Raw genomic sequence first — 23,187 nt, forward strand, 5'->3', positions numbered from 1 at the left:
TATGATTCCATGAAAATTCTTTGAGGGATTCAACAAACATGGGAACAAGGGTGATCCAGTGGTTATAGTATACTTGGACTTGCAGCAAGACTTTTTGACAAGGTCTCTTACCAAAGGCTCTTAAGCAAAGTAAGTGGTCATGGGATAAGAGGGAAGGATCTCTCATGGCTCTGTAACTGGTTAAAAGATAGGAAACAAAGGGTAGGAATAAATGATCAGTTTTCAGAATGAAGAAGTAAATAGTGGTGTCTGCCAGGGATCTATACTAGGACATCTGCTGTTCAACATATTCATAAATGATCTGGAAAAAGGAGTAAAAAGTAAGATGACAAAGTTTGCAGATGATACAAAATTACTCAAGATAATTAAGTCTAAAGCAGACAGCAAAGTATTAGAAAGGTATCTTATAAAACTGGGTGATGGCAACAAAATGGCAGATGAAATTCAGTGTTGATTAATGCAAATAATGTACATTATAAAACATATTCCTAATTATACATACAAAACAATGGTGTCTAAATTAGCTGTTGCCACTCAAGAAAGTGATCTTGGAGTCATTGTGGAAAGTTCTCTGAAAACATCCACTCAATGTGCAGTAGCCGTCAAAAAAGCCAACAGAATATTAGGAACCATTAGGAAAAGGATATGTGCAGTTCTGGTTTCTCCATCTCAGAAAAGATAAATTAGAAATTGAAAAGATACAGAGAAGGGCAACAAAAATGATTGGGGGTTGGAACAACTTCCATATGAGGGGAGATTAAAAAGACTGGAACTGTTGAGCTTGGAAAAGACACAACTAAGGGTGGATATGATAGGGGTCCATACAATTGTGACTGATGTGGAGAAAGTGAATAAGGAAGTGTTATTTCCTTTTCACATAGCACCAGAACCACAGTTCACCCAACGAAATTAATAGGCAGCAGGTTTAAATCAAACATAAGGCAGTATTTCTTCACACAACACACAGTCAACCTGTGGAACTTGTTGTCAGGGGATGTTTTGAAGCCCAAAAGTCTAACTGGGTTAAAAAAAGATTGAGATGAGTTCATGGAGGATAGGTCCATCAATGGCTATTAGCCATGGTGGTCATGGGTGAAACCCCATGCTTTGGGTGTCCCTAAGCCTCTGACTGCCAGATGCTGGGACTGAACAACAAGGGATGTGTTGCCGGCCCAGAGGGCCCGACGGGGGCAACAGCGGGGTTCGTTGCCCGGTGTGCATCGCACTAATTAACACACCAGGGTGGAGAAGCAAACCAAGTTTATTTGAGCTCAAATAAGGTGCAAGGGAGAAATAGCAATCTCAAATCCTGCACACCCGCACGCAGGCGGGGTCCCAGTATTTATACCCCCTTTGTTTTTTTCTTTCTGTACTTTCCCACGGTGTGGGGGCTACTTTCTCATGCATATAACCTTGATTACAGCATCTGCTTTCCGCCTATTTTATCTAGTATTGGCTACATCTAGTGTTAACTGGCCTTGCAGCTGCTAGCAGTCAGCACATAGCACAGGAGGTTACAAAAGTTTAGTAAGGCTAACAGAAGCGCTTCACATGGAAGTACTTTGGTTCACATAGGCCCAGAGCAAAAAGACTTCATTGACACTTGTGGTCTTCCATCCTCTCGAGTTACCTAGATTTATGCCTAGTGACACCAACAACTGCCTAGTGACACCAACAGATGGATCACTCAATAATTGCCCTGTTCTATTCATTCCCTCTGAAGCACCTGGCACTGGCTACTGTCAGAAGGCAGGATACTGAGCTAGATGGATCCAGTATGGCTAGTCTTTTATTCTTCTGAGGAGCCTGGAGCACAGGCTGACCCATTGCTGACAGATGTTTTGATGCAGACTGAACACAGAGCTCAAATACATGTACTGCAGAGAGAATCTGTCACAGGTGTCCTGTCTAAGGGCATTTCTACCATGGAGCTGGAGGTGTAATTTCCAGCCGGGGAGATGTGTTCACACACTAGCTCAATCTAACATTGCATGCAAATAACTACTTGAGCTGGAAATTACACCTTCAGCTCCAGTGTAGGTGGGCCCTGAAAGCCAACAAGACCCAAGGCATAAGAGCTAGGCCTTTGGAGCTGCTGGCCATGCTCAGGGAGTGACTTTGGGGTGGCTGGGTTGGTTGCTGGGTGTCAGAATAAATGACATTTTCAGGGGCCAATGGGAGTTTGAGCTGCCAGCTGGAGCAATTACAGGGCTGTGGATGTGCTTCCTGTTGTCCACTCACCAACCTTCCTTTACAAATTACCATCTCCAGGTCATGTCTCAGGGGAAAGATTTGCACTGATGCAGTTGCTGAATCCTTGTCAGTCAATTCTTCTCCCATTCCTCCCAGAGATTAGCATATTTTTGATGCCTCATGAGTAATTCAGCCCTGAGTGTTAAGAATCTTTGTGGTCACTTGTTCCCAGGCAGAGCAGGTACTGGAGCAGTTCATGGACAGTAAGAAAGCAGAAGCAGCCACCATTGTCACGGCTGACAAAATGCTGACAGATGTGCAAAAGAGCCTGGCGGGTAAGTTTCTGTGAAAGTATTTTAAGCGGAGTCCTTTCCATATTTCAATAATTTCAAGAAAAAAACAGTATCAGAGGGGTAGCCGTGTTAGTCTGGATCTGTAAAAGCAGCAAAGAATCCTGTGGCACCTTATAGACTAACAGACGTTTTGCAGCATGAGCTTTCGTTGGTGAATACCCACTTCGTCGGATGCAAGTAGTGGAAATTTCCAGGGGCAGGTATATATATGCAAGCAAGAAGCAACTTGCTAGAACAGAACACCTCAACTGCTAGAACAGGGCCTCATCCTCCCTGATTGAACTAACCTAGTTATCTCTAGCTTGCTTCTTGCTTGTCTATATATACCTGCCCCTGGAAATTTCCACTACTTGCATCCGACGAAGTGGGTATTCACCCACGAAAGCTCATGCTGCAAAACGTCTGTTAGTCTATAAGGTGCCACAGGATTCTTTGCTGCTTTTAAAGAAAAAATCAATTATTCATATGATAGAGTTAAGGATGAGACTCCATGGCCACCCAGGGCTTCATAGCTGTCTCTATGGTGAACACCACAATCACTTGGAACTCTCCCATTACAGGGTATGGGTTTGGGGAACTATGGGGTATTCTCAGTCACTCCTGCTGAAACTTCCACTTAGTATAAATTTTCACGCTGTCTGTCTGGAGCGGCTCACCACTGTGAGTGCCAGTCTCAGGTCTGACTGTCAGAAAACAGGGCAGAGACCCCACACTGGCGGTGTGTTCTAGAATTAGACTGCACCAAGCCAGTAACAAATGTGCACTCCTGGATCACTATACGAGTCTTACCATGGAGTCACAGACAGTCTTAGGGTATGTCTACACTACCAGATTAGTTCGATTTAACTTAATTCAAATTTGTGGAATCGACCTTACAAAGTCGAATTTGTGTGACCACACTAAGGACACTAATTCGACTTTGTGAGTCCACACCAACGGGGCAAGCGTCGACATTGGAAGCGGTGCACTGTGGGAAGCTATCCCACAGTTCCCGCACTCCCCGCTGCCCATTTGAATTCTGGGATTTCCCCACAATGCATGCTGGGGGGAAAAATGTGTCGAGGGTGGTCTTGGGTAACTGTCATCATTCAACATGCTTTTGGACGTCTCAAGGGGAGATGGAGGAGCTTACTGACTCACTCGGATCTCAGCGAAACCAATATACCCACTGTTACTGCAGCTTGCTGTGTGCTCCACAATCTCTGTGAGAGCAAGGGGGAGACTTTATGGCGGGATGGGAGGTTGAGGCAAATCGCCTGGCTGCTGATTACGCTCAGCCAGACAGCCGTGCAATTAGAAGAGCCCAGTGGGAAGCGCTGTGCATCCGGGAGGCTTTGAAAGCTAGGTTCCTCAGGGAGCAGGGTAACCTGTGACTGTTCAGTTTCTTTACAGAGAAGCTGAACCTGCCCCTGCTTCAGTTACTGTTGACTTTCTTCTGCGGTTACATACCCCACCACGTTTCCCCCCTTCCAACACACGTTTAAAAATAAAGTTAATGGAACATTGTTAATTAACATTTTCTTTATTAATGAATTCGCGTTAAAGGGTTGAAACAGGGACGCAGACTGTGGTGGGTAGGGTGTGCAGTGATGTTAACACCGCTTCTACACTCGAGGAATGATAGGCTCCTGCTCCTAGAGCGGTCTGCAGTGCCGGACTGGTTGTTTCAACGGAGCCTGCCATCCCTCCTTTTCAGGACTCTGTGTGCGGGGGCTACGTGACCTTGTGGCGGGGGAGGACGGTTACAGATTCCCCTGCTGCGTGGCTCTGTGGTCCGGGACAAGGACCGCTGCATACGTTCTGTAACCGCCCTTCCATGCCACAAAGTCACATACCCCCCACCCACACAGAACATGGAAAACACCTCCCAGACCGACCAGGGTGCCTACTGACTGCACTGTGTGTGTGACCTGCTGTTGATCCTGCCCCCGTGTCTGTACCCTGGTAAAGGTGACTGTCCTATGCAATTAACAACCCCCTTCCCCCCCACCTTCACAGACGGTCTTCTGTAGAAAAACTTGACGGAAATAGTAATTAACAGCAAACTACTTTTAATAATCAACTACACAGTTAGGGGATGAAACTGGGATTGGGGCTTTGGTGAGCCAGGAAGGGAAGGACTTCTCAACATTTAGGGAATGAGAGCCTTCTTGTATTTGTGCACTCTCCAGGGGTGCAGTGACAGTTTTCACGGCCCCTGTCGCCCCTCCTTCTTGTTACTTTGGGTGAGGGGGGTTTGGGACTTTGTGGCGGGGGAGGGCGGTTGCAGATACAGTGCAGGGGGGCTCTGTCCTCCTGCCTGCGGTCCTGCAGAACAACCACAAGGCGCCGGAGCGTGTCAAATTTTCCCTGGGCATTTCCTGTGTGGCTGGTCAGAACATCCAAGCTCGGACTGCTGTCCAGAGCATCAACAGAGTGGTGTACTGTGGGATAGCTCCTGGAGCTACTAAGGTCGATTTCCGTCCACACATAGCCTAATTCGACATAGCCATGTCGAATTTAGCGCTACTCCCCTCGTCGGGGAGGAGTACAGAATTCGAACTAAAGAGCCCTCTAGGTCGAACTAATTAGCTTCCTGGTGTGGACGGGTGCACGGTTAAGTCGAATTAACGCTGCTAAATTCGACAAACTCCTAGTGTAGACCAGGCCTTAGACTCTCCAGTCTGTCGTTCCACCTAGACAACTGAACTTAGTGGTAATGGCCACATAAACCAAAAATCACACCACATCTTGTTTCTCCCAGTCCCAAAGACCAGTCACTTACCCCAGATCAATTGGTACTCCAGACCTTGCACCACAGACAATGCTGGCAGCCAATTCCATAGTAAATTAACTAAAGATTTATTAGCTAAGAAAAGGATACGAGAGTTATTGAGAGCTTAAAGTAGGTAAAATATATTCACATGTGAGTCACAGTTTGTAATTCCAAGTGGTAACAGTGATGTAATGAACTGCCATTTTCCCAAAAGTCTTTCAGGGAACCCAGATGTCTCTGGGGATCTCCGCTTTGCATCTGGTACTCCTGCCTGTCGGAGTCCAAATAGTCCAGAGATGAAGGAGCTTTCTTTGAATCCATATTTGTAGTCTGTTCACACTGTTGAGCAGGGGTTGGACTAGATGACCTATTTAGGTCTCTTCCCAACCCTAATAGTCTATGATTCTATTATTCTGTGATTCTAAAGCTAGCTGACAGCATCTCTACCCATGTGGGCTTTCCTTTGTTGCCTGTGAATGAGAAATGCAGTTTGAGTCTGTGATCTCCAATCGTCAGCTTACTGGCCACTTGCTTTGAAATGATCTCTTTTCCATTAAAGTCCTCAACTTCTTCATTAGTATTTCACAAGATTTCTTTGATGGGTAATTTAGTTACATTTAAATGTAAATATTTGCCATTGCTTTATAACAGGACACAGATAAGTGAAAACAATGCAAGTAATGACCCATTGGCTTTCATGAAGTTTAAACACCAAACACTTTTGATTTCTATTAATATGCAAATGAATTGGCCTGTGGGCCTAACTTGACCTGGTACTTGGGTTGTCAGTGTCACATAAATAATTACATGTTTATAGGAACAGTGAGATGCACCTGACTTTGCCACATCCCAAGTGAGTGCCTCAGCCACCAGGCTGTAGATTTAAGCTCTCTCTTTTATTTGCTTTCTGAGGCCAAATGAATGTTTAATTATGTGACACAAAGTGGAACAGTTTCCACAGGAGAGCTTGAGAGCATTGCACACTAGGATGTCCCCTGGCCAAGGCATTTCCCTGGGATGCAGGAGACCTGAGTTGGAGTCCCTGCTCCCCAGCAGGCAGAGCAGGCTTGGAGCCCAGGTCTCCCATATGCCCAATGAGTGTCTAGATGAGGGTGGGGTCTCTCTCTTGCTCTGCTTTCTCCAGAGAAAAGGTTGGACAGGCCAAGGCACTCCAGGGGAGGGTTAATAGCACAGAATCCTGAGCAGAGGGAGGCACTTTAAAATCATAGAATATCAGGGTTGGAAGAGACCTCTTGGACAGGGTATCTAGTCCAACCCCCTGCTCAAAGCAGGACGAACCCCAACTAAATCATCCCAGCCAGGGCTTTGTCAAGCCGGGCCTTAAAAACCAATAAGGATGGAGATCCCATCACCTCCCTAGTTAACCCATTCCAGTGCTTCACCACCCTCCTAGTGAAATAGTGTTTCCTAATATCCAGCCTAGACCTCCCCCACTGCAATTTGAGATCATTGCTTCTTGTTCTGTCATCTGCAGCCACTGAGAACAGCCGAGCTCCATCCTCTCTGGAACCCCCCTTCAGGTAGTTGAAAGCAGCTATCAAATCACCCCTCACTCTTCTCTTTTGCAGACTAAACAATCCCAGTTCCCTCAGCCTCTCCTCATAAGTCATGTGGTCCAGCCCCAAAATTATTTTTGTTGCCCTCTGCTGGACTCTCTCCAATTTGTCCACATCTTTTCTGTAGTGGGAGGACCAAAACTGGACGCAGTACTCCAGGTGTGGCCTCACCAGTGCCAAATAGAGGGGAATAATCACTTCCCTCGATCTGCTGGCAATGCTCCTACTAATGCAGCCCAATATGCCATTGTCCTTCTTGGCAATAAGGGCACACTGCTGACTAATATCCAGCTTCTCCTCCACTGTAATCCCCAGGTCCTTTTCTGCCGAACGGCTGCTTAGCCAGTCGGTCCCCAGTCTGTAGCGGTGCATGGGATTCTTCCTTCCTCCGGCCCATCAGCTCAGTGTGGGAGGCCAAGGCCAATGGGAGTTAGGTGCCTAACCACCTATGTGGATCTGGCTCTAAGCCCCCCGCCCCGTGTTCTGCATTTCCTTTTGGCTAGTTTAGGTGGCTCCTTGCTCAGTGTGCTGGCTTCTGTGAATCCCCTCCTTAGACACCTGTATCTCCCCATGCATTGGATAGGGAGCCTGGACACCTAACTCGGGGGGTGAAGATTCCACTCGCTAGCAGGTCACCTAGGAGTTAGGTGTGTGCAATGCCTAAGGCCCTGTCTGCTCCTGCTCACTGGTACCACAGTTATCTGCTCACACTCTGCCAGTTAGGCAGCCACATTTTGGGGATCATTTATGTTCCCTCCACCTACACTCTTACAGTCCCATGCAGCAGTGCTGTTAGCAGCATCCCTTGTGCCTTCAGCCCTTCCCCTGGGCCTGAGAGGAGATGAGATCTCCCTTCTCTGAGAGTCTGGGCTCAGCTAACCCTGATCATTCCCCACACATCCTACCTGTGCCCTTTTTATCAGTCGTCAGCAGATGGGGTAATTGGTTCTTTAGCTCACACAGCTTCCCAGCCTGATTAGATATTTAGATTCCATTCCCCCAATCAGTCCTCCGAGCAAATCATCAGTGTCATAGAATCTCAGGGTTGGAAGGGACCTCAGGAGGTCATCTAGGCCAGCCCCCTGCTCAAAGCAGGACCAAACCCAACTAAATCATCCCAGCCAGGGCTTTGTCAAGCCTGACCTTAAAAACCTCTAAGGAAGGAGATTCCACCACCTCCCTAGATAACCCATTCCAGTTCTTCACCACCCTACTAGTGAAATTTTTTTCCCTAATATCCAACCTAAACCTCCCCCTCTGCAACTTGAGACCATTACTCCTTGTTCTGTCATCTTCTACCACTGAGAACAGTCTAGATCCATCCTCTTTGGAACCCCCTTTCAGGTAGTTGAAAGCAGCTATCAAATCCCCCCTCATTCTTCTCTTCTGCAGGCTAAACAATCTCAGTTCCCTCAGCCTCTCCTTGTAAGTCATGTGCTCCAGCCCCCTAATCATTTTTGTTGCCCTCCGCTGGACTCTCTCCAATTTATTCACATCCTTCTTGTAGTGTGGGGCCCAAAACTGGACACAGTACTCCAAATGAGGCCTCACCAGTGCTGAATAGAGGGGAATGATCACATTCCTCGATCTGCTGGAAATGCCCCTACTTATACAACCCAAAATGCCATTAGCCTTCTTGGCAACAAGGGCACACTGTTGACTCATATTCAGCTTTTCGTCCACTGTAACCCTAGGTCCCTTTCTGCAGAACTGCTGCACAGCCATTCGGTCCCTAGTCTATAGCAGTGCATGGGATTCTTCCGTCCTAAATGCAGGACTCTGCACTTGTCCTTGTTGAACCTCATCATATTTCTTTTGGCCCAATCCTCTAATTTGTCTAGGTCCCTCTGTATCCTATCCCTACCCTCCAGCATATCAACCACTCCTCCCAGTTTAGTGTCATCTGCAAACTTGCTAAGGGTGCAGTCCACACCATCCTCCAGATCGTTAATGAAGATATTGAACAAACCTGGCCCCAGCACCGACCCTTAGGGCACTCCACTTGATACCAGCTGCCAACTAGACATGGAACCATTGATCACTACCCGTTGAGCCCGACCATCTAGCCAGTTTTCTATCCACCTTACCGTCCATTCATCCAGCCCAGACTTCTTTAACTTGCTGGCAAGAATACTGTGGGAGACTGTATCAAAAGCTTTGCTAAAGTCCAGAAATAGCACATCCACTGCTTTCCCCTCATCCACAGAGCCGGTTATCTCGTCATAGAAGGCAATTAGGTTAGTCAGGCATGACTTGCCCTTGGTGAATCCATGCTGACTGTTCCTGATCACTTTCCCCTCCTTTAAGTGGTTCAGAATTGATTCCTTGAGGACCTGTTCCATGATTTTTCCAGGGACTGAGGTGAGACTGACTGGCCTGTAGTTCCCTGGATCTTCCTGCTTCCCTTTTTTAAAGATGGGCACTACATTAGCTTTTTTCCAGTCATCTGGGACCTCCCCCGATCGCCATGATTTTTCAAAGATAATGGCCAATGGCTCTGCAATCTCATCAGCCAACTCCTTTAGCACCCTCGGATGCAGTGCATCCGGCCCCATGGACTTGTGCTCGTCCAGCTTTTCTAAATAGTCCCGAAATACTACTTTCTCCACAGAGAGCTGGTCACCTCCTCCCCATACCGTGCTGCACAGTGCAGCTGTCTGGGAGCTGACCTTGTCTGTGAAGACAGAGGCAAAAAAAGCATTGAGTACACTAGCTTTCTCCACATCCTCTGTCACTAGGTTCCCTCCCTCATTCAGCAAGGGGCCCACATTTTCCTTGACTTTCTTCTTGTTGCTAACATACCTGAAGAAACCCTTCTTGTTACTCCTAACATCTCCGGCTAGCTGCAACTCCAAGCGTGATTTGGCCTTCCTAATTTCACTCCTGCATGCCTGAGCAATACTTTTATACTCCTCCCTGGTTATTTGTCCAATCTTCCACTTCTTGTAAGCTGTTTTTTTGTGTTTAAGACGAGCAAGGATTTCACTGTTAAGCCAAGCTGGTCGCCTGCCATATTTACTTTTCTTCCTACACATCGGGATGGTTTGTTCCTGCAACCTCAATAAGGATTCTTTTAAATACAGCCAGCTTTCCTCGACTCCTTTCCCCATCATGTTATTCTCCCAGGGGACCTTGCCCATCAGTTCCCTGAGGGAGTCGAAGTCTGCTTTTCTGAAGTCCAGGGTCTCTGTTCTACTGCTCTCCTTTCTTCCTTGTATCAGGATCCTGATCTCATGGTCACTGCCTCCCAGGTTCCCATCCACTGTTGCTTCCTCTACTATTTCTTCCCTGTTTGTGAGCAGCAGGTCAAGAAGAGCTTTTCCCCTAGTTGGTTCCTCCAGCACTTGCACCAGGAAATTGTCCCCTACACTTTCCAGAAACTTCCTGGATTGTCTGTGCACTGCTGTATTGCTCTCCCAGCCAATATCAGGGTGATTAAAGTCACCCATGAGAACCAGGGCCTGTGATCTAGCAACTTCTGTTAGTTGCTGGAAGAAAGCCTCATCCACTTCATTCCCCTGGTCTGGTGGTCTGTAGCAGACTCCCACCACGACATCACCCTTGTTGTTCATACTTCTAAATTTAATCCAGAGACTCTCAGGTTTTTCTGCAGTTTCATACTGGAGCTCTGAGCTTGACTGTGCCAGGACTTCTAGTTCTCCCTGTTTGTTCCCCAGGCTTCTCGCATTTGTGTATAGGCATGTAAGATAACTTACTGATCGTCCTGGTGTCCCAGTATGGGGCTGGAGCCCTCCCCTCTTGCACTCACCTACTTGTGCTTTCTCCCGATATCCCACTTCCCCACTTACCTCGGGGCTTTGGTCTCCTTCCCCCGGTGAACCTAGTTTAAAGCCCTCCTCACTAAGTTAGCCAGCCTGCTTGCAAAGATGCTCTTCCCTCTCTTCGTGAGGTGGAGCCCGTCTCTGCCTAGCAATCCTTCTTCTTGGAAGACTATCCCATGGTCAAAGAATCCAAACCCTTCTCTCTGACACCATCTGCGTAGCCATTCATTGATTTCCACGATTCGACGGTCTCTATCCTGGCCTTTTCCTGCCACAGGGAGGATAGACGAGAACACCACTTGCGCCTCAAACTCCTTTATCCTTCTTCCCAGAGCCACGTAGTCTGCAGTGATACGCTCAAGGTCATTCTTGGCAGTATCATTGGTGCCCACGTGGAGAAGCAGGAAGGGGTAGCGATCCGAGGGCTTGATGAGTCTCGGCAGTCTCTCCGTCACATCGTGAATCCTAGCCCCTGGCAAGCAGCACACCTCTCGGTTTTCCCAGTCAGGGCGGCAGATAGATGACTCAGTCCCCCTGAGGAGAGAGTCCCCGACCACCACCACCCTCCTCCTCTTCTTGGGAGTGGTGGTCGTGGAACCCCCATCCCTAGGACGGTGCATCTCATGCCTTCCAATCAGTGGAGTCTCCTTCTGCTCTGTTCCCTCAGATGTATCATCCACTCCACCCTCTGCACTAGTACCTGCAGAGAGAACATGAAAACGGTTGCTCACCTGCATCTGTGTTACTGGTACATGGACATTTCTGGTACTCTTTCCTCTTCTGGAAGTCACATGCTGCCAATTATCCTCACTGGACTTCTGTCCCCGCTGTGTAGCCTGCTCTGAATCTTCAGAACATTGTGCCCACTGAAGCTGATCCTGACGTCTATCCAGGAAATCCTCATTTTCTTTTATGGAACGCAGGGTTGATATTCGTTTCTCCAGACCTTGAATCTTCTCTTCCAATATGGAGATCAGCTTGCACTTTGTACAGACAAAGTCGCTTCTATCCTGTGGAAGGAAGACGAACATGGCGCATCCTGTGCAGGTCACAACAGCGGATCGCTCAGCATCCATAGTCTCTTCCTTCTAAGAGCTTCCTTACTTGTGGCAGATGCTACTCAGAGAAACCTGTGAGGTGGGGCCTCAGTAGGCTCTCTCCAGGCGAACTCCCAGGCAAACTCCTTCTGTTTGCTGCTCAGCTGGTTCGCAGCTGACTGCCTTTTTATAACAGTCAGGCCCAGCTGGAACAAAGCACTCCCAGGTCACATTGGTCAAACAAGCAATCAAACAATCAAGCATACAGTCAAACTGCCAAACTGCCTCCCCAACAGACACTCAGATACTCACCAGTGCAGTCCCCCTACTGCAGCACTTAGCGTACCTCTGCTCAGAGGGATCCCAGGCAAACTCCTTCTGTTTGCCTCTCTGCTGTTCGCTGCAAACTTCATGTGTCACACAGGCTCTCAAGCACCCAGGTTTGGGATTGGAACACTCACTGAGATGAATGGGACATTTCACATGCCTCAGAGCTGTTTATCTCAGGTTGCATCATCTTCATGGGATGTTCTCTTTCAACTAGAACATCACATTGAGATGAATAGGCCATTTCACACCTCTATGAGCTGCCTGTGCTGCAGATGGGTGTGTAGAGGAGCCCTTTTCCTCCATCCTCCATCTGTCCTTCCTGTTTAAAGGAGGACATTTCGAAGGGCTATAGATTCCTTCTGGTGAAATTTGCACTCCCAGAAGCATATCAGAGTAGGTAATTGATCCAAATTTGGGGTCATTTGTGCCAGGGGCTCTAGAGATGTAAGCCCCAGAAAAAATATCCATTTTTCAAAAAGTTTCTTGATATTGGATTTTTTGTTTGTTTGCACAGAGCTACTGCTGTCATGTGGGTCAAAATGGGCTCAGTTGGTCAGCTTTTACTCATGGTAGCCCACGCAACCCACTAAGTGTTTGTGAGACCCAAATTGTGAACAGTATTTAAGAGCATTTTCATGTCTTGCATAGCCGTGCGATCTGGAAGGATTACAGCTCACATGTGCCAGTGAAGAAAAAAACGTGAGAGGGTTTGTGTGTGGCCACTGTATGGTTGCTTGAGTAGTTTGAGGAAATGGGCCAACGCCATTGTGAACCACTGATAACTACTCTCTGGGAACGGTTTTCCAGCCAGTTATGTACCCACCTTATAGTAGCTCAATCTAGGCCATGTTTCCCTAGTTTGTTTATGAGAAGGTCATGTGAGATAGTATCAAAAGCCTTACTATAGTCAAGATACACCAGATCTACCACTTCCTCCCATCCACAAGGCTTATTACCCTGTCAAAGAAAGATATTAAGTTGGTTTGACATGATTTGTTCCTTTGTGGTGTGTGACAGAACTGTGATTGTGATATGAGGAGATCTGTGTTTTCCACCCTCTCATGTGTGAGGAAGGGAAGAGGTACACGTGTACCTTCTGGATGCATCATTGCTGTGCAGAATTGTGTAGGTTATATCAGCAGCATGGCATAGGACCCTTATTACAAAGGGTATTGTCAGCAATGAGATGGAATGTGAGAGGATTCTAATGCTTTCGTGTTGGTTAAGGAGAAGGGTAGGCTGAGCTGGTAGCCTGTGAGTCAGTGTAAGGGGGCTGTTAGGGCTGGGAAGTGGTTCTTAAGTTGTGCCCATGTGGTATTCTTTCTGTGAAGTTAGCTAAGTGTGAATATCTGCCAGAATCTGGAACCTCCTGAATTCTATACTGCCAAGAGCCGGTGTGAGTACATGCTATGTGTGTATTGAGGCATTTCTCGTAGAAGGCAGGGGAAAGGTGGAATGGGCATGTTTTTTTCATTTCTTTACTTCTTTTTGTCCTGTAATAGTGTTTTCTGGAAACCTGTGGGTGAGCATGAATGGGTTGTGTAAGGGTCCGTGTACGGGTCCCCTTGTCAGGAGAGGGGTTGCTCTTCGCCTTCGGGGCGCCTGGGAACCAGGCCGCCTCACTACAGGAGGCTGAGTAGCAGTTCAGGGGCTCAGGCCCTCCGGCAGGGGCTGAGCAAATGAACAGTTCAAGTCTGTAAAGCCCACACCCGAACTCAGGGCGGGGCAGCAACACAGGCACAGGGCTCAGACCCTCAGGCAGGGCTGAGCAAACACACAGCAGTTCAGGGGCTCAGGCCCTCAGGCAGGGCTGAGCAGCAGTTCAGGTTAAGTCTTAAAGCCCAGCCCTAGCTCAGGGCGGGGCAGTAAACACAGTACAAGGCTCAGATCCTCAGCAGCAGTTCAGGTTATCAAAGCCCAAGCCCTAGCTCAGGGCGGGGCAACCAACAGTAGTCCTGGGCTCAGACCCCCTGGCAGGGGCTGAGTAAACGCCCAGCAGTTCAGTTTGTCAAAGCCCAAGCCCTAGCTCAGGGCGGGGCAGCAACAGGTACAGGGCTCAGACCCTCAGGCAGGGCTGAGCAGCAAACAGGTAAGTCGAGGCTTCTAAGCCTGAGCGTTGGGGTGAGGGGGAGACTGACACCCATGAGTGGGGTGGCAGGGGGGATGCGGGCCCACCCACTCCACCGCGTCCCAGCCCGGGGCCCTAGCAGCGGCGGGGATCCGCTGCAGTCAGAGGGGATCCTGGCCGCAACACACTGACATAGGCTCAGGGTCGGCGGCAGCCAGACTGGGGTTGGCTATCCCCGGGCCACTTCCAATCTCCCCCTCCAGTGGTACCTGTGTCGTTGTGGCTTCAGCAGGGGGGTCCACCAGCATGGGCTCCTCAGGAGACGGGTGCACGGGTGGGCTCGACTCCTCCTCTGGGTACCGGGCTCGGGGAAGGCTCGGTTCGGCAGGAGCTCGGGCACCAGCGTCTGTCCTCTCCACGGCCGGGGCCCAACTGAGCGCTGGGCCCGGGCCTTTATACTTCCTGTCCCGCCCCTTGACTTCCGGGGGGCGGGGACAGGTGGCGGTGGCTCTGCCCACTGAGGCGGCTGTTCTGGCTCGTCCCTCTCAGGTGCGGCTGGGAGCCAGGCTGCCTCACTACACACACCCCCACGCAAGTCCGGTTCCCGTGCAGTGGGGCCAGACCCATCCATGCCTCCCAGCCAGGAAAGAAAGTCCGCATTCGCGTGGTCCTTCCCAGCTCTGTGGAGGACCGTAAAGGCGTAAGGCTGTAGCGCCAGGTACCACCTCTGCAGCCTCATGTTGTGGTCTTTCATTCGGGCCAACCATTGGAGCGCGGTGTGGTCTGTAACTAGTGTGAACGGGGCTCCCAGGAGATAATACCAGAGGGCGTCACACGCCCATTTTATAGCGAGGGCCTCTTTCTCCACCACTGCATAGTTCTTCTCCCTGGGGAATAGCTTCCGGCTGATATAGATGACCGGGTGTTCTTCCCCATCGACCTCTTGGGAGAGGACCGCGCCGAGTCCCGCCTCCGAGGCATCGGTCTGGAGGATAAAGGCCCGATCAAAATCAGGGCTGCGGAGGACGGATTCGCGGCAGAGGCTGTCCTTGAGGGTCTGGAATGCCGCGTCGCACTCCTGGGTCCACCGTATCTGTCGGGGACTGTCCTTGGCCAGCAATCCGGTCAAGGGGGCTGCGATGGTCGCGAACTGGGGGATGAAACGTCGATAGTAGGCAGCCAGCCCCAGGAACTGGCATACCTGGCGCTTGGTAGTTGGCGGGGGGCAGGTGGCAATAGCCTGAACCTTCCCTATGAGAGGTTTTACCAGTCCATTGCCAACGGTATACCCCAGGTAGTTTCTTGCCACCCGATTCGACATTTCTTTGGGTTGGCTGTCAGCCCGGCAGCCCGCAGAGACCTCAGGACTGCGGCCATCCGGTTGAGTGATCCTCCCATTGACGGCTATAAATGACGATGTCATCCAGGTATGCGGCGGCGTAGTCCTGGTGGAGGCTGAAGGGTATTCTGGTGAATTGGTACAAGCCCGTGGGGGTGGCGAAAGCGGTCTCCTCTCAGGAGGCCAGTTCGAGGGGGATCTGCCAATACCCCTTTCTCAGATCCGGAGTAGTGATGTATCGGGCTTCTCCCAACCGGCCGAGCAACTCATCTACTCGGGGCATCGGGTACGCATTGAACTTCGAGATGGCGTTGACGCGCCTGAAATCAATGCAGAACCGTCTGCTGCCATCCGGCTTGGGGACTGGGACAATTGGACTACGCCATTCACTCTGGGCTGGTTCGATGACCCCTAAGTCCAACATGGCTCGTACCTCTTCCTCAACGATTGGCCGCATGTGGTAGGGCAAAGGCCTGGCTGCACCTCGGATTACCACACCTGGCTCTGTCTGGATGGTATGCTGGGCAAGAGTGGTGTGATGGGTTGTGAAGGTGTGGGGGAATGCCAATAAGAGAGACTGGGTTTGTTTAAGTTGCTCTGTCGTTAGGGTCGGTCCGAGCTGGGGGCCTTCGGAGTCCACTGGTTCGGCCACCTGGGGGCCCAGCTCAGGTTCTGGCGGGTAGGGGGTAATCAACAGCCCCTCTCACTCCTGCCATGGTTTCAGAAGGTTTACGTGGTAGTGTTGCTTCTTTTTGCCACCGGGCCAAGATCTTTGATTCGCTAGATGGGAGGAGGAGTAGGACCCGGTCCCCGGGTTGGAATTAGCGAGTCTGCGCCCCACGATTGTAGGTTTGTGCCTGAGACTCCTGGGCATCTTTCAGATTCTCGCGGGCGAGGGCCCCCGCCTGAGCCAGGCGCTCCTGAAGCTGCAGCACATATTTCAAGAGGCCTTGGGCAGGGGACGGGGCTTGTTCCCATGTCTCTCGCATCAGGTCCAGGAGGCCTCGGGGCCGTTGGCCGTATAGTAACTCAAATGGGGAGTACTTTGTGGACGACTGCGGGATCTCCCGGATCGCCAGGAGCAGTAGGGGTAGTAACTGGTCCTAGCGTCAGAGGTCGTCTGGGGGAAACTTCCGTAACATGCTCTTAAGGGTTCAATTAAAGCATTCGACCAGCCTGTCGGTCTGCGGATGGTAAACGGACGTATGCAGCTGCTTAATCCCTAGGACTTCACACACTTGCCGTAATAGCCGAGCAGTGAAGTTGGTACCCTGATCCGTCAGGATTTCTCGGGGCAAACCGACGCGGGCAAAGATTTTCATGAGCTCGCTGGCGATGCTACGGGCCATGATAGTGCGGAGGGGTACCGCCTCGGGGAACCGGGTAGCATAGTCCAGCAGGACCAGTATATACTGGAAGCCGGCCGCGCTCTTGGGGAGCGGGCCCACCAAGTCCATGGCCACCCACTCGAAGGGGGTTTCGATCAATGGCATGAGAATCAACGGCGCCTTCGGGGTCTGGGCTGGCGCAGCCAACTGGCAGTCGGGGCAGGACCGGCAGTAAGTCCGTACCTCCTGATGTACGCCAGGCCAAAAGAAGCGCGTCAAAATCCGGGACAACGTTTTCTCCTGGCCGAGGTGTCCAGCCGCCGGGACATCATGGGCTAGCTTCATGATGGCTCGTCGGTGACACTGGGGAACGAGAAGCTGGGTCTGAAGCTCACCTGTCCGGGGGTCCTTCTCCACTCGGTACAGGCGTTCCTGCCATAACTCGAAGTGGGGTCATTGGGTGGCCTGGCAAGAGTCTATGATGGTGCTGTCGACGACGGCCACCTGTTCATACGCCCGCTTGAGGCTGGGGTCGGCCAGCTGGTCGCGGCAGAAGTCCGTCTGCGGTGGGGGACCCTCTCGGGTCCCCGTAGGGCAGTCCTCTGACTCGTTCGGCTGCTCGGGGGGTTCGGACGTTTCCTCCTCGCCCTCTACAGCCTCCGGCAGCTCTCCTTCCCAGGCCGGCGTGATCCTTGGGCATTCCCCGGCGTGGCGGCGGAGGACCTCTGAAAACTCGGGCCAATCGTGGCCCAGGATCACTGGGTACGCCAGGCGCGGGGCGAGGCCCACTATCATCAGTCGGGTGACCCCTTCTATTGTTAGCTGGGGCTGAGCACTGGGGTACGGCCGAGTATCCCCATGGATGCACTGCAACCGGATCGTTCCCAGGTTGGGGTCGGCCCGGGGCCCCAAGCTCTGGCGGACCAGCGTCTGACCGCAGCCGGAATCGATGAGAGCCACTGTTGGAGACCCCTCCAGGACCAAGGGCACCGTGATTCTGGCGGCCTGGGGACGCTGGGCGCGGCCTTCCCCGGAGTAAACTTGGCCAAAGTGGCACTCCATCGTCGGGCAGTCCTGGCGTAGGTGTCCATACTCCTAGCAGGAGAAGCAGGGTCCCAGGTGAGTTCGGCCTGGCTGGGGACGTCTTCCTGTGGCTCCTCCTGGAGAGTCCCGCATGGTCCCCCACTTTACGGGAGGCAAGGTGGTCGCACCGGGGCCTCCATGGGTCGGCCTCGGGGCTCGGACCCCCGGGGGGACTCTCGGGAGTCCATCTGGGCCAGAGGGGCCCTCCTCTCGGGATTGGGGCGACCCACCCTGGGGGTGGCGACTCGCGGGGTCGGGGCCGCGGCCACCTCCACCGCCAGGAAGTTCTCCATTAAGGAGACGGCAGTCGCCAGTGTCGAGGGCTGATGGCGGAGGACCGAGGCTGTCCCCCGTGGCGGGAGTATATGGAGGAACTGTTCCAACACAATTTGCTCCGTGAGTTCCTCCGGCGTTCAGGTCTTGGGTTGTAGCCACCGCTTACATGTCTCCCTTAGTTCCTGGGCCACCATCCAGGGCCGGCCCCCTGTGGGGTAGGTCAAGCCCCTAAACCGCTGGCGGAAGGTTTCCGGGCTCACATCCAGGGTGTCCAGAATTGCCGCTTTTACTTGGTGGTAGTCCTGGGCGGCCTCCGTAGACAGGCCCCGGTAGACCGTCTGGGCGGTCCCCGTCAGGTACGGGGCCAAGAGGGACGCCCACTGGTGCGGAGCCCACCCTGCGATGATGGCAACCCGCTCAAAAGTTACCAGGAAGGCTTCTGGGTCGTCACTGGGGCTCATCTTGGTCAGACGGATGGGTGGGTTCGGCCGCGTTGCCCCCTCGGAGCCCCCCGGCTGGGGCTCCGCTGGCTGGGGCAGTGCCGCGGCCAGCTGGTGGAGTCATTCCCTCTGGAAGTCCTGATGGCGTGTGGCCAGGTCTTGCATCAGCTGGTGCTGCTGGGCTCCCAGCTGCTCAACCAGCTGCTGCTCTTGCTGTTGCCGGAGCTGGGCCGCCTGCTGTCGCTCCTGGCTGTCGGTCAGGAAGGCGAAGAGCTGAGACAGATCCATGTCTCGGGGTGGGGTTCGCTCCCCCCCAGGTCCCCTCTCAGAAGGATCGAGGGGATGTGCCCGCATATCAGGGCAAGGGTCTCTGGTCAGGTGCCACGTGTAAGGGTCCGTGTACGGGTCCCCTTGTCAGGAGAGGGGTTGCTCTTCGCCTTCTGGGCGCCTGGGAACCAGGCCGCCTCACTACAGGAGGCTGAGTAGCAGTTCAGGGGCTCAGGCCCTCCGGCAGGGGCTGAGCAAATGAACAGTTCAAGTCTGTAAAGCCCACGCCCGAACTCAGGGCGGGGCAGCAACACAGGCACAGGGCTCAGACCCTCAGGCAGGGCTGAGCAAACACACAGCAGTTCAGGGGCTCAGGCCCTCAGGCAGGGCTGAGCAGCAGTTCAGGTTAAGTCTTAAAGCCCAGCCCTAGCTCAGGGCGGGGCAACCAACAGTAGTCCTGGGCTCAGACCCCCTGGCAGGGGCTGAGTAAACGCCCAGCAGTTCAGTTTGTCAAAGCCCAAGCCCTAGCTGAGGGCAGGGCAGCAACAGGTGCAGGGCTCAGACCCTCAGGCAGGGCTGAGCAGCAAACAGGTAAGTCGAGGCTTCTAAGCCTGAGCGTTGGGGTGAGGGGGAGACTGACACCCATGAGTGGGGTGGCAGGGGGGATGCGGGCCCACCCACTCCACCGCGTCCCAGCCCGGGGCCCTAGCAGCGGCGGGGATCCGCTGCAGTCAGTGGGGATCCTGGCCGCAACACACTGACATAGGCTCAGGGTCGGCGGCAGCCAGACTGGGGTCGGCTATCCCCGGGCCACTTCCAATCTCCCCCTCCAGTGGTACCTGTGTCGTTGTGGCTTCAGCAGGGGGGTCCACCAGCATGGGCTCCTCAGGAGACGGGTGCACGGGTGGGCTCGACTCGTCCTCTGGGTACTGGGCTCGGGGCAGGCTCTGCCAGTCCTCCTCTGGGTACCGGGCTCGGGGCAGGCTCGGCCAGTCCTCCTCAGGGTACCGGGCTTGGGGCAGGCTCGGCCAGTCCTCCTCAGGGTACCGGGCTCGGGGAAGGCTCGGTTCGGCAGGAGCTCGGGCACCAGCGTCTGTTCTCTCCAGCGGCTGGGGCCCAACTGAGCGCTGGGCCCGGGCCTTTATACTTCCTGTCCCGCCCCTTGACTTCCGGGGGGCGGGAACAGGTGGCAGTGGCTCCGCCCACTGAGGTGGCTGTTCTGGCTCGTCCCTCTCAGGTGTGGCTGGGAGCCAGGCCGCCTCACTACAGTTGTAAAAGGAGGTGAAGAGCATGTACTTTTCAGCAGCTGTGTGACTGGCAGAGTAAAGGTATATGTGCTAACAGGACATATTGGGGCATTGCTGAAAGAGGGCAGAGTTAAGGTTGTGTGGGCAAGCTTAACTGTGCATTTCATGGGTTTCAGAAGTTTGAGATTACTCAAATCAGCATTCTGCAAGGGGATGACCTACCTTACCTTAGCTCTGTGTACGTGTAGTTCTTTGCCACTGAATAATATCTATGCTGCCTCTGGGCTACCATTGGTGTTCCAGGCTGACTCTCAAAATTCCCATGAGCCACAGAGCTGCTGGATCAGGGTAGAGCTTAAGCCTCAGGTTTGAAATCATTGCCCTCATGTAAGCAGAGGTTCATACCCCAGCCCGGGCTCCCTCACTGAGGGAGATAAACTGAGTGCCTAGGAACTCACTGTGCACGGACCTGCCCTCTGAGCTGTACCTCCGAGGCCTTATAAAAGCATCTATTGAACACCCCTCGCCGGGCAGGAGCCAGGTGTTCTATTTGCCTTTCAGTCTCTGGGGTTCGTCTCTGCTCCTCAGAGAGTTTCCCCTTCATTTCTCTGCTGTGGCTCAGAGAACTCAGACTGCTCCTGGGAGGTAACTAGGCACCCAGGTTTATTGGGATAGTCCCAGGCCCAAGGAAGAGCTCCGTGATGCTCAAGAGCTTGTGTCTCTCACCAACAGAAGTTGGTTCAATAAAAGACACTGCTTCAACCTCCTTGTCTTTCTGATCTCCTGGGACCAGCACAGCGACAAGAACACGGCAGATGGTAATTCTGTTAGCTGTATTCTCCTCTTCTCCCATCTGGCATCCCATCCTCCTCCCTGCTGCAACCGCTTTATTATTTATTAACATGAATACTGTTTCCCCCCCTTTATGGCTCTGCAGTTTGTATATTAGGAAGGAGGAGACTCAGGCTGGGCCTGATATAGTCAGAGGTGGGAGCTTGGTTTGTTTTGCCTCCCTGCTTCCAGCAGATGGCTCCATGACACTGTCTGTTCATTAAATTACTCATGTAGGATGGGAGAAAAGAGACATATGACAAACAGAATTACCAGTAAGTAATTTTCTTTCATCTCTTTTCTTTCTGGTGAAAGAAAGAGTTTTTGAGCTTTGGTGAACACATCTGTTATGAGGGTGCTATAGTTCTCCTACCCTGGTCTGATTCACTTCCAATTTAGTAGAAAAAAATCAGTATTGGTCCAAACTTACCTTGACACTATTCAGCCCAACCTGACTTTCTTTGTGGGAACTCCAAATGGGGCACAATCAGGCTTATAATGGAAACCCACTGACAGCCTTAATGGTGGAGCAGGTACTGCCATTTTATTACAGTGGAGACCCACTGGCAGCCTTTTGTGGAGGGGCTACTGCCACTTTATAATCAGGTCCAATTCTCGTCTGAGAGGCTGGACACTGTCTGCCACATGTAGACTCCACAGTAGGTGGGAGATGATGCCATCTTCTTTTTTAATTTTGTTTTCTCTTTTACAATAAGCTGAGCGGGCAAGAGTGGAGCAGCTGGAGCAGCAGCGCAAGGCAGAGGAGGAGAGAAGGCAGCAGCTGGAGCAGCGGATGAGAGATGTGGAACGCAGCCACCAGGAGAACATTAGACAGGTGGAAGCCAAGATGGAGGAAGAGGCCGCCAAGATGAGGCAGGAGATGGACAGAACCGTGGAGTGCAAGCTGAAGGAGCAGGAGAAGCTGTTGCAGCAGGGCTTCACAGAGCAAGCCAGAGTGCTGCAAGAGGAGATGGACAGGCAGCAGAAGCAGGGAAAAGCGAGAGAAGAGAAGATGCAGCAGCAATTGGTGAGATTCAGTGGGGTTGCACGGACAGTTGGGGTAATGCACAGGGTGTGTTTCCCCCATTGAGCAGCAGTGACACCTGCTGCCCAGTTTGGGTAAAGCACAGAGTAGATACACTGCATTACCCTAGCTGGCTATGGGATATTTTCTTTCTCAGGGCAGGTCTACACTTAAAATGCTGCAGCTGCACATTTAAAGCTGCCCTGTAGCCTGCTTCAGTGAAGACACTACCTTCTTCTGCAGTTAATCCTCCTCCTGTCAACTTAGCACTGTCTATCCCAGGGACTAGTTCGATATAACTATGTCACTCGGGTGTGAATGTAAGTTTCTAGTGTAGTCCTGGCCTCAGATTTACATTTTGTTTGTCAGTTGGAGTCGGGTAGGTCAGATTATCCCCTGTCCCAAACACACTGGAAGGTAGATTTTGGAGGGATGGGGAAATTCTGTTTTTATCCAGCCCAGTGTTCATGCCGGCCTCCTGAGGCCTTTAGGGAGAAGCCTTTAGGAGATGAGAAGGGAACAGGGAGGAGAGGATTTTTCCTTCCTTCCTATCTATCTAATTGGGATCATACTGCTGCCCATCACTGTAGTATCTGAGCACCTTCCATGTAAAATCAATAGAGTGAAAAACAATTGATTCATGCTGTCTGTCACAAAACAGATATGAACTGATTACAGAGCTCCCACCCCAGGGAGATAGAAAAGCTGCATTGTTTTTAAGACACTGTAATGCACTGCCAGGTGTGTCTGTTACACATGGTGCCATGTAGTGGCTGACCTGTATAATACAGTTCAGCACTGAGGTATAAAGTATGCATCAATCACAGCCAGAACTCTGGCATAGTCATCTTTGTGACTGTCTTCAGTAAAGGTAAAAGATTTAAAGGTATGCTCTGTCTGCTTCCCCGTAGCACAAATTAAAGAGCATATCTGAATGTGTGCAGTTTCCTTGTGGAGTTTGGTTGCAAAGCAAATCTTGCAAAATGCTGCTTCCAGTCTGTTGCTGGGATTCCCTCCAAGACCTTCTCCACTTGGTTTATCCAGAACACTTCATGCAGTCCCAGGAGAATGCTTTATCCAGTTCTCTGGAATCCAAGAAATCAGTTCAGCTTGACTTGTCACTGAGGCTTCTTTACTGGCATACAAACAAACTATACCTGAGCTGACCGTGCCTAATTGTAGGGGGAGGGTACAAGGTACACCACACAGCTAACATACATAATCATGAATCAGGTTACCTACACACTTACACTTAAT

The 23,187-nt window shown here is 51.7% G+C and overlaps 1 protein-coding gene across 1 annotated transcript in view; it reads left to right on the top strand.

Annotated features, from left to right (window-relative positions):
- The window catches only part of LOC123351351 (guanylate-binding protein 1-like), a 102,922-nt gene that overhangs the window by 61,073 nt on the left and 18,662 nt on the right, over nt 1–23,187 (top strand). Inside the window, exons 8-9 of the mRNA XM_044990642.1 lie at nt 2,426–2,528; nt 21,623–21,933. Coding sequence (XP_044846577.1) covers nt 2,426–2,528; nt 21,623–21,933 — 414 coding nt within the window. The remainder of the gene's footprint in view (nt 1–2,425; nt 2,529–21,622; nt 21,934–23,187) is intronic.

This window comes from Mauremys mutica, chromosome 17, assembly GCF_020497125.1.
Source record: "Mauremys mutica isolate MM-2020 ecotype Southern chromosome 17, ASM2049712v1, whole genome shotgun sequence".
Lineage (NCBI taxonomy): Eukaryota > Metazoa > Chordata > Testudines > Geoemydidae > Mauremys > Mauremys mutica.